This window comes from Colobus angolensis, unplaced genomic scaffold, assembly GCF_000951035.1.
Source record: "Colobus angolensis palliatus isolate OR3802 unplaced genomic scaffold, Cang.pa_1.0 Scaffold19, whole genome shotgun sequence".
NCBI classification, from domain to species: domain Eukaryota; kingdom Metazoa; phylum Chordata; class Mammalia; order Primates; family Cercopithecidae; genus Colobus; species Colobus angolensis.
In genome coordinates this window covers 11,118,074-11,129,672 of record NW_012115043.1, presented here as the reverse complement: position 1 = coordinate 11,129,672, position 11,599 = coordinate 11,118,074, and the positions used below count along the sequence as shown (strand labels likewise).

The 11,599-nt window shown below is 41.1% G+C and overlaps 1 protein-coding gene and 1 long non-coding RNA gene across 5 annotated transcripts in view; one reads left to right on the top strand and one right to left on the bottom strand.

The window, feature by feature from the left end:
- Positions 1 to 11,599, bottom strand: part of RORA (RAR-related orphan receptor A) — a 149,773-nt gene that overhangs the window by 16,708 nt on the left and 121,466 nt on the right. For all 4 annotated transcript variants that reach the window (XM_011940473.1, XM_011940472.1, XM_011940474.1 and 1 more), the window contains 3 exons: positions 10,307 to 10,448; positions 6,972 to 7,367; positions 1,284 to 1,405 (listed from right to left, as the gene is read on the bottom strand). In XM_011940473.1, the coding sequence (XP_011795863.1) occupies positions 1,284 to 1,405; positions 6,972 to 7,367; positions 10,307 to 10,448 (660 nt within the window). The remainder of the gene's footprint in view (positions 1 to 1,283; positions 1,406 to 6,971; positions 7,368 to 10,306; positions 10,449 to 11,599) is intronic.
- The window catches only part of LOC105510591, a 51,842-nt gene that overhangs the window by 25,867 nt on the left and 14,376 nt on the right, over positions 1 to 11,599 (top strand). Inside the window, exon 3 of the long non-coding RNA XR_001001582.1 lies at positions 6,163 to 6,288. This is a non-coding gene — a long non-coding RNA (uncharacterized LOC105510591). The remainder of the gene's footprint in view (positions 1 to 6,162; positions 6,289 to 11,599) is intronic.

The window sequence follows — 11,599 nt, the reverse complement described above, 5'->3', positions numbered from 1 at the left end:
GTTTCACCATGTTGGCCAGGCTGGTCTTGAACTCCTGACCTCAAGTGATCTGTCTGCCTGGACCTCCCAAAGTGCTGGGATTATAGGCATGAGCCACCGCGTCCAGCCTGGATCTTCTTTTAAGTAATTATTTTGCCTTGGGAAATTTAATATCACTTTACTTGGGGAAAGGGAGAAAAGGAGGAATCAACTGAATTTATTGTGCGCCTACTATGAGCTATGCACGGCACATTCTGATGAATACCACCTCTAGAGAAGCTTTATGACATCCTTGTCTTAATTCACTTTCATAAGAATATTTTTTTGGCTGGGCACAAAACAAAACAAAACTGGCTGTCTCAAAACAAAACAAAACAAAAAACTAGTGGATATGGGAACTAGGATTCAAACCCAAGCATCTCTGACTCTAAAATCCCATTTCATATACTTTGTTGCTTCTTACTATTTTCTTGCTTCTCCTTTGTAGCTTTGGCTGTTGGCATTACCTGCTACCTCAAAGGCAAACAAAGTGATGTGTTGCTATTCCCCAACATGTCCTGTTAAATTCCTTTTATATTCGCACTCTCCAATTCAGTTACAGAATGATCTGGATCTGTTTTGTTGCCAACTTGTTTCCCTAATCTTAGTTTCAGACTGTTTCCACCGATATGATGGGGTGGAAGAAACACTGAATTAGGAGCCAGGAGTCAAGGTCTGGTCTTGATGTTTCACTCTCCAGACATGCCAACGGATGTTAGTTTTCCTCAAATGTAAAATGGATTCACCTAGATAATCCTGTTGATCTGGGTGTTTTATAGAAAAAGGCAAGTAGGGCAGTATTTGTCAGCCTCATATTGCTAGGTTCAGACTGGAGTTACCATCATAGCTTCTAAATTTTTTTTGTATATACTCCCTAATACAACTTCCAGAAACATGAGGCTGAGATTATTTTACGTGAACTTCCAGACCTTAAAATCTTTGATTGGGATATTGAGACAAATCTCAATTCATTTGGGCTTTTGGAAGCTGCTTAATCTATTCTCCTGTTGACAAATGGAAGGAGGTATGTGTATACCTAGAAAGCACAATAGAAATTATTTGCTATTGCTGAAATTTTGCATGCAGGCATCTGCAAAGCTTCAAATACATTAGCAGCTTTGGAAAAAAGATATTTAAACAGAAACCTGATATCTGATGAAAGACACTCATTCTTTGGTCTGTGGGAACTCTTGACCAAATTTCCTATACCAACACCCTCCCCAATATTGCCTCAATCCTAGGAGGAAAAATTCCTCAGATCATACCTTGTTTTGATAATTCTCAATTTCTTCCTGCAAAAAGGTCTGCCACGTTATCTGCTGGAGCTCTTCTCTCAAGTACTGGCAGGTTTCCAGATGAGATTTAGATATATTCTGTGCAAGGTGTTCTAAGGAGAAAACAGGAGATCACAAACATGAAAAGCCAAGTTCTTTGAATAACGTGATTTAATATTTGCTTTAAAAAATAACAAGTAGAAAACAATGTGCGGGTTTTGACTGTCTTTATACATTTAAACAAGTAATTTGGAACTGTTTTGTATTTGGGAACATGAAGGAGGATAGGGACTTTGCAAAGCCGACATTTGAAGATATGACTTGGTGACTTCAAAGACCCTCCTGACTTTGCCCTTGTTCTGTGTCTTTATACTAATGTCTAGGAATGATAAAATACTGACCTAGATAGACATAGGAAATGATTAACCTGGTGTTTCTTCTTGGCATTTTTATGAAGACACATCTGCCACATAACATTGACCTGGGAAGGATTATTCTTATTCTTGAAAAACTAGAAAATGATATTCTTTTATGGTGACAACTAGGTATTTATTTAGTTTTTCCTGCAAATTGCAGAACAAACATTACTGAGAGCCTACCATGTGGCTATGCATAGTGTAGTTGTGAAGTCATAGACTCTGGAGCTAGACCATTTGAGTCTGTATCTCAGCTCTGCTACTTACTAGCTATGCGATCTTGGGTATGTTATTTAACCTCTTTGTGCTTGGGTTCTTCATTTGTAAAATGAGGGAAATGGTACCTATTTCACAGGGCTGCTATGAGAATTAAAAGAGTTGAGCCCTTAGAATGGGGAAGATTACTTAGAATGTGCTACAGAATATTAGTTATTATTATACTTGAGCTTAAGGAGTTTGAAGATATTAAGGACCTAGAGGCCAAAGAAGTTTTCTCTAGGAACTTGTAATCTGGTAAACATGTATGAACACACTGGGAGGACAATTCAACACATTAGATAATAAGGTATAAAGTTGAATCACCCAGAAGAAGAGAAAGAAAAAAGTAATTGAAGCTGTCAGAAAAGGAAGAGATTGGCTGGGTGTGGTGGCTCACGCCTGTAATCCCAGCACTTTGGGAGGCTGAGGTGGGCAGACCACTTGGGGTCAGGAGTTCAAGACCGGCCTGGCCAACATGTATCTATTAAAAATACAAGGGCATGGTGGTGGCCGCCGTGATACCAGCTACTTGGGAGGCTGAGGCATGAGATCAAGAGTTTGAGACCAGCCTGGCCAACGTGGTGAAACCCTGTCTCTACTGAAAATACAAAAATTAGCTGGGTGTGGTGGCGGGCACTTGTAATCCCAGCTACTTGGGAGGCTGAAGCAGGAGAATCACTTGAACCTGAAAGCTGGACATTGCAGCGAGCCAAGATTGCACCACTGCACTCCAGCCTGGACAACAGAGCAACAGTCCATCTTAAAAAAAAGAAAAAGAAAATTGTATCTGGGGAAATGCAACAAGCAGTTTTGTGCTTGGTGGATTGCAGCACAGAGAAGCTCAGGCAGGAGGACCACATGGAAGGCTGCTGGAATCTAGATGCCAGGAACTAACAATTTGGAGTAGCTTGGTAATAATTGTTCTGGAAGGGAAGGATGATTAAAGAAGTATTTTTTTAAAAAAAGAATTGACAAAATCCCATGAATATAAAACCGTATCAAAAAATGATCCCTCTCCCTAAGGTTTTGACCATAGAATAGGCAAGCCATTTTAAAAGAATGGTGCTGAATGCAAACTTGGCAACACTAGGGAGAGTATCTATTTGTTTGGAAATTTGTTACTGCTTTTGTCAAACAGAAGCAGACTTGTCTGTGTGAAAACAGAGCAGGTTCACCTAAATGGAGCTGGAAACCAGAATCTCCTTAGAGACACTGAAACATAATAAACCTGAACGGCCCTTCTTGGAAACACACAGACACTAAAACAGCATGAATAAATAACATAAACACACACACACACACACACACACACACACACACACACACACACACACACACACAAGAACAAATGTAAAGGAAAGAATGAGAAACAGAGTGAGAGGGAGAAGCCAGGAAATTATGTGTCTTAGAATCAATGACGCTTGAGAAGAGGTGAGTAAAGACAAAAATAATGGGGAGTAAGAAACAAGAAAATACATAAATAAGGTAGTGAACTACCTCTTTTGGAAAGAACTCTCACTATATAAGATCGTTTCTAGAATGTAAACCAATTTTTGCCAATAAAAAAATGATGAAGATGAAGCGTCTTCACGGGGAAGCAGGGGGGAATGCTGTGGAGTGAAGGATGAGAAGAGGCTCATATCATTTCCTTCCAGGTTATGCTTCATTTCTAGTTAATAAGATACTTAGCATCTTGTGGTTTCACTTTGTCTTAAGAAACTGTGGCCACTTATCCCCCCTATTTAAAACAGCCAATAAAAAGTGAGACAACAAATCATGCAATGTACATGACATACCAGTAGAGGGCAGTGGTTGCATTCACACCATCTGCTCACCAACAGCCTTTCATTCCAATTCATAGTCGATTTGGCAAGTGTAAGATTTTAGACACTTTGCTATTTTTAAATCTCCAACAAAGGCGAGTATGGTCAGGCTGAATAAAAGTCAAGAATTTAAGCATGGTCTCTCAGATAAAGTCTGGAATAGTGAAATACTTTGTGCTAGGAGTTAGGAGACCTGGCTTCTGTCTGAGCTCAGCAGATAATCTATCTACCTCACTTTGTGACTGGGGCAAGTCATGTGCCCCAACCATGACTGCTTCAGCAATACAGCCAGCGCCTTGATACTTCAGATGGGAAGTCCTGGCTTCTGAGTTAGTCACAGATTTTCATAGTGGGAAGGAACTTTAGAAAGCATCTAGTCCAAACTGTCCTTGTTTAACAAATAATAATGACATTAAGAATTACAATAACAGTTAACACATATAGCATTTACTATATGCCAGTCCCACCTAATTTGTATCTATCCTAAATATATATGTTTTCTCACTTAATCCTTATAACAACCCCAGGAGAAAGGTACTAGTATTATCTCCATTTTACAGATGAGGAAACTGAACCACAGTAAAGTGACTTCTTCAAGGTGTCACCGCTGGCAAGTGGCAGAGCTATGATTCAGACACAGACCTTTATATTCTAGGGGTAGAGAAACTACAGCTCGCAGATGTTATGTGACTTATACTGGGTTGTACAACTTATATTAATGCTAGGACCACAACCCATATAAGTGGATTTCTTGTCTCATGTTTGCCCAGTATATCAGTTGTCTCTCCCGTGCAAAGCTTTACATATCAATTATAGTAACAAACATAATTTGCACTTAAAACCTAGGTTGTTTATCTGGAATGTATAATTCAGGTACTAATTGTACACCAAGGGCAAAATTTCCTAGCCAAGGATGAAGACATATTTTTCACTAAAAGTAATAGGTTGTGCATACTACACTTGAAAGAGAGAATTGGACTTAGGAGGTGTTGGTTTGTAATTTATCTTCCTATTATATAATTGGTTTCATTTGTTTAAAATCTGATGACAAAGTTTAGCCTAAAATGAAGTCAAGAGTCTTAAAGAGATAGCAGGCTTTAAGCCCCAAAAGAAATACCAGGGAAATGTAAGTAGCTTTGGAACAAGACTTGGGCCACTTTCGTGATACTCTTAGCTCCCTGAAACACTTTGCATGCATAAATGGGATAAGAGAATTACAGCCCAATTATATCCTTTCCAGATAAATGCTAGTTTAGTTTTGGGTTTGGGAATTCTCCTAGTGATGATCTCATTTAATTTATCCTGGAAAATGCCACAACACCTGTGAAAAATTCCTAATTTAAAAGCACATAGAGCAAGCAATGAGGGGGCAGGACTCCCAGACTGCACTGGAGAGTGAGACCATGGAAGAGGAAGCTGACTTGTCCGGGAGCCTCAGGGAATCAGCTCAGCCATCTCTGGCCCCACTTCGGTATCAGTGCATTTTTTAGCCAAAGTGCCATGTTCAAGGGCAGTGCTTTGCCTAAGGCCTATGGATTTATTTGGCATTGAACATTTGACAAGCAAACAGGACAGAGTCACTAATATTTATGGTAAGGTGGAAGCAAACCTAAAGTGAGTCAGGTCATTTTTCATGCTATCATGTCAGCTTTCAATCAAATCCTTATTCATATCTGAAAATTTTACTTTCATTACAGTTCTGCTTAAGGCTCAGCCAACCAAGATTTCATGACAAAAATGGAAGGTTTTTGTTCTAGTTCAAGAAAAAAAAAAACCAAACCTACCTCTGCTCAGCTTGGCTTCTAGTTCAGAGGTTTCTCTGTTAATCAAAAGAGCTGCAATACACCTTTTAATGCTGTTCAGTGGTTAAAGACCAGGCTTAAAATGTCTCTGCTCTTGAGGATTTAAATTTAGACCCATAAAGAGATGCTTGTGTAAAAACTGTAAAGAACATTCAATTTGTTCTATTTGGAGAAAGATTTTACTGGAAATATAAATTTTCACTTAAAAGATGTTTTATGGGGTACAGAGGTAGAGAAACCGTCTAAAGAACACAGCCATTATTTCTGTGAACTGAGGATTTCTGTGCTCAAGTCTGAACCTGCTGTTTCTTTTCCATCTGAAGTCTTCATTCTCTCCTCGTATTAACTTAGTCATCTCCACAGCAACTAATTGAAATATCCCAAAGGATTATAACCTTGTGTGAGGAACCACCAGGAGGAGCAGATCAAATTCAAAAACTACAAAGGTTCTTATCAAAGTTTTTCTAATAATAGTGCTGTACTTAAAAATCGATTAAATATAGCAGTGGATGTTAACACAACTTCCTTGAAATGGAAAGTTGCCCATTGTCTGTGTTATCAACATTTCTAGGTCACATCTCCCAAGAAGCAGTAATGTTCCAGCAATAAGAAAAGGACAGTTTTTTGTCTTTTGCATGGTGAGCCTTATATGAATTACATCAATTTTGTCACCAATATCCATCATCAGATCATTCTGGTAAGTAAAGAAGCTAATTTCTGTTGAACATTTATACTGTATGTCAGAGTTGCAAAACTTAGATGCCTGCAGGGGCTGTGCATATGATATAAATGGCAGGAGTGGGGTGGGCCCATTGAAAGGTGTAAGCCCCTGGCTGTTGCCAGTTGGCTGTTGACATTCACAAATGTTGGCCCACTGTAAATAGATCATTTTTTCCCCTTCCACAAGAAGTTAAAAAATCTGAACTTTTGGGTATAATTATCCAAATGTAAATATTAGCAACTGATTCAAAAATTTTAAAACTGCACTGGTCAAAAAAATACGTCTATGGGCCAAGTTCAGTTTGTGGACTGCCATTTTTTTTTGTCACCTTAGGTGTAAAGCAATCCCTGGAATATAACTAAACCACTAATGAAGTTAATGTAGCCATTTCCTGAGCTTCCAGTTTTCTGCAGAATTCAAAGACTGCTTCCGTTGGTTTTGTCCCATTTCTAATGCTGAGAGGTCAGTGCAGGTATTGGATAAACCATGGGAAACAGCAGAGGGTCAAAAGCAAGGGGGCAGGGCAGAAAATGAAGTGGCCCAAATGGTAAAGGTGAATTGCAACATTTAGCAGAACTCATTAGAGGAAAGTCAGACATGCCCCTTTTACTTCAAAGGGCATGAACAGAGCATCCCAGGAGAAGCATGCATGCCATTACCTAATTCTGCCATGGACACAGTTGGGGAAGTCTCGCCGTTGGTGAACGAACAGTAGGGAAAGAAGCCTGATGCTGGTGTGTAGTCACATATTGGTTCTGGTTTGATTCCATTGATATCAAGACCTGACTGGTCTGGGGAAGGCTGTATGTCCAGGTAGAAGCTGCTGACGGCGGAGTCTGCCTTACTCCCCTCAGGGGTGTGCCCGTCAATGTAGTTACTGAGGTCGTCGTGAAGTTCCGTCAGCCCGTTGGCCGAGATGTTGTAGGTGGGCGTCAGCGGCTCGGCCTCTCCAGGCTGCTGCTGGTGGTCACGCTGCTGCTGCTGCATCCGGTGTTTCTGCACTTCTGCATACAAGCTGTCTCTCTGCTTTTTTGACATTCGGCCAAATTTTACAGCTGGAAGAAAAAAGTCAAACCATACTACATACAAGACTCTTTTCTTCAATATTCTCTCCTGCGAGCTTTGGGGTTTCCTTTGAAGTCTCAGACAATCTCAATCCAAAACTGCATGACCACAAAATAAGGACATATTCAGAGGTGAAAACAGTTCCAACCCACACAGGCTCACTCCAGCTCCCCAACAGCATACACACATCCCAGAGAAACTCGTATTTCAGAAAGAGACCTGGTGCAGGTAGGAGAGGCCCAGAGAGATGCCACCTGTTTTCCTGCTGTCACATCCCCTCTCTACCCACTGGGCCCCACTGATAACTTAATGGGCTGTTCACTCTGTTCACTCTCCCTCTGTGCAGCTGCTTTAGGCTGCCTCTTTCTCTCCCACGTGTAGACCAAGGTGAAGGGAAACAGACTCACAGGGTTCATCGAGGAGTGAGCAGCCAAACCTCAGCGCCCATTCAGTTCACCACCCTGTGCGCTCCGACAGTCCTCCCTGATCAAATGGCTCATTCTGCAGCTGCATTGTGAGGTCTGAATGAACTGGACGAGGCCTCTCTCATTCTTTGAATTACATCAGAGTACCTGACCCAAGAAGCCCCTCCTCCACTCATGGGTCATGGCAGCCCCTGTGGAACCCTGAGACCCATCTTTTTATTTATTTATTTAGAGACAGAGTCTTACTCTCTGTCACCCAGGCTGAAGTGCAGTGATGTGAACATGGCTCACTGCAGCCTCAACCTTCTAAGGTTCAAGCGATCCTCCCACCTCGGCCTCCTAAGTAGCTGGGACCACGTGTGCACACCACCACACCCAGCTAATTTTTTCACTTTATGTAGAGGTGAATTTTCGCTATGTTGCCCTGGCTTGAGGTCTAGAACTCCAGGGCTCAAGCAATCCTCCAGCCCCATCCTCCCAAAGTGCTGGGATTACAAGTGTGAGCCACCACACCCAGCCGGACCCATCTTTAAACACTTTCTGCTGTTTTCATTTAGCCTCAAGTAATCACAGCATCAGGATTTGGAAAGGACAAATATGGTGTTATAATATAAGATCCTTATAATATATAATCCTTCTTGGGCAGATTTCTGTTTGTAATGCTTCTCTTTGGGATGTGTCCCCATATTTAAAGTGGAGCCATCACTATAGTAACTTTCCACTTCACTCAGAATATCAAATGAATTCTTGTGAAACACCAAGATAATTGAAAACAAAAACAAACAAACAAAAAACCCTATGATTTCCTGGTCTGACTTCTTCCATGAACTCACTGATTTTTCAGCTAGACTCAGCCTTTGCTGGAGGGACTTAGTTCTCCTAATAGATTGTGATTAAATTTATAGCTGATGGGGTGGATGCATTCATCCATTTGACTATGATCATAGTTATGAGAGTCCAGGGCAGGAGGCAGGATAGATGGACACGAAGTTGGGAACCAAGGCCCCCACAGTGGCCAGGTGGTGAATTCTTTTCTTGCCAAAGAGGACGCGCTGTCCTTCTTCACAGAGGAAAGAAGTGAGCTGGAATACTGGTCACTTTCCAGTTTCCACGACTCAGATAACAAACCTGGGTGGGGCTGCTCAGGCAGCAGCCAGGCTGATATGGGCTCTGAGTTTCAGAACCATAATTTCATAACCTCCAGAATTCATTCTATGCCTATAACAACTTGTGCTATTTCTTGTATGCAAAATTTTCAGAAGGCATACTGAAGGTGCTTAATGTTTTGGAAAAAATTTTCTAGGACACCTAAGGGGCCTAATACCCACAGGTGAAACTTTCTGCTGTGACTCTGCAGTTATGATTTAACTTTTGTCTTAATATTAACAACGGTAATTATATCCTGTAAGTGAAATAAAGGGACCAGCTCTTGAGAAAATGCACACACAACTTGTGATTTGAACTTACAAATGGATGAGATATACCTAACTTTGTCAGTTTAGTACCATCAGAAGATGAAATCTACAGAGTTGCATGTCACAGGAATTTCTGAGAATATGGTGGAAGTTCTGTGATTTGTATCTTCCAATGACAAAAGCTTCACTTTTGTAGTGGTGCACAGAGTGGCCTCTTAGAATATGCAGGAACAAAAGTGAACTCGTGCCTATGTAGGTCTACAGGCGCTAAGAACATCAGATTACGGGGAAGGCAGACTGTTGGAAAGCCTGCTCCGCATTCTGAAGTATTTTTCCACGGGCTGAAATTCCACTGGAGGAGACATTTTCCTTCAAAGGGATCTCTTAAGAGAACCAGCTGGTATATTTGGAAAAATCCTTAAAATGGACCCGCTGTGCTTTCTGCCCAGTTTCCACGTATAAGCATAACTGTCTTGAAATCTGGTGTCGATTATTCAGTGCACTTAAGATAGTTTTCCAGGAAGATCTTGAAACGTTTTATACTTGAATGATAGATGGTCTCTATTCCTTAAAGTAGCTTTGTTTAATTAAAAGAACACTTGTCATTGAGCCATGCTTTGCACTATTTTCACACATTCTGTATGTACAAATAGTTGCCTTTGGCATGTGATTCAAAATATCCAGTTAGCATAAAAGCGGGTTCATCTCAACCTCCAATACTTACTAGTGTAAATAAGGCCTCAGATGACACTTACCGTCAATCAATCGACCCACCTATAATGGCTGCAATATCAAAAATCTGAAGGTGTTCTGACCACGAGACACTTCTCCTCCACACCACCCCCACCCATCAGCCAGCTGGCTGACTCTGAGGATGAGGAGGAGAAGGAAGCAGCTGCTGTGAGTTCTATGAAGCTGCCAGAGGAGCATGGGGGGCATGAGGTGGAATAATGAAGGGGGGTGGGGGGACATAAGGTGGAATAATGAGGAGGGGACAGGCAGGGCAGATACTGGCAGATCTGAGTCCAGGTTTTAGAAGGCACTTTCACAACCCCGTGCAACTGTACAACTCAAGCTGTGAGAGCTCACCATCTCGAGACATCCCTACGGCAAGGCATTTCTGTAATCGACAGTGTTGGCAGCGGTTTCTACTGGTTCGATCAATCAAACAGTTCTTCTGACGAGGACAGGAGTAGGTGGCATTGCTTTGCTGACTTCTCCTGAAAAAGCCCTGTGATACGGTTATAAAATATAAAACAGGTTAGTGTCAGAGGGAGTGGTATGATACTAAAGGCAGGATGCTAAGCATTGAGCGGCATTAATATTTAATGGAGAATTAAACTTGTAGCAGAATCATCCAGGAGACCATTAATGAAATTAAAGTCACTCCTTTTTCCTTGAGTAAAATGGATCCCCAGGGCCTAATCCTCCATCCCTTATACATGCAAAACTTTCTTTAACTTCAACAGACACTTGCCCATGTAAAAGGCATAGGACCAGGTCCTTGTTCTTGGCTTCTGATGATCAAAAGCAATGTGCCTGATGGAATGATACAAAGGGACTTACCTTTAGCCTTGATCTCCAAGAGATGTTTTTGTAAAATAAACACAAAACACTTCCCTGGAATCTCCAAGTTAAGGAAAAGGCAGCCATACCATAACCTAGGGCACTGTGAACCTGGTGAACCATGGTAGTCTTCACTAGCCCACTTCAACACATGGCCCTTTAGGCGTTTCTCACTCCCCAAGTCCGAATCTACTATTGTAAGCATTACATAACACTTGGATGGATTATTTTTGCAGATCAATCAGATTGGAAATATTCTTTCATTCCTGACAGTTCAGAAATACCACATATTCAGAAATGTGGCCTTTAAAGATTGAACAAATCCAGTGCGATGCTCATCAAGTTCCTCTCATGTGTCAACCGCTGTTTGGGAAATGAGAGGGGATACAAAGATGTATAAGGAGCTGCTGACCTCAATAACTTTATTTTTGTTTGTTTGTTTTTGCTAACTTCCTGAACTGTACTTTTAGCTGATTAATTTTCACTGTTTATTCTTAGAGTGTCAAGTTTTCCTTTTAGTGATGTTTTAAAAGCAACCCAAAAGCTTTACTATGTAGTATTTTCATTCTCATTCAGTGAAAAATGTGTTCTAATTTTCAGTAGGTTTCTTCTTTAATCCAGATGTGATTTAGAAGCATATTCCTTAATTTCGAAACACACAGGGGCTTTTTTCGGGGGAGGGGTCAGGGTCTTCCTCTGTCACTCAGGCTGGACTCCTGGGCTCAAGCCGTCCTCCTTCCTCAGCCTCCTGAGTAGCTGGGACTACAGGTGCACAACATCATGCCTGGCTAATTTTATATATATATAAACTTTTTT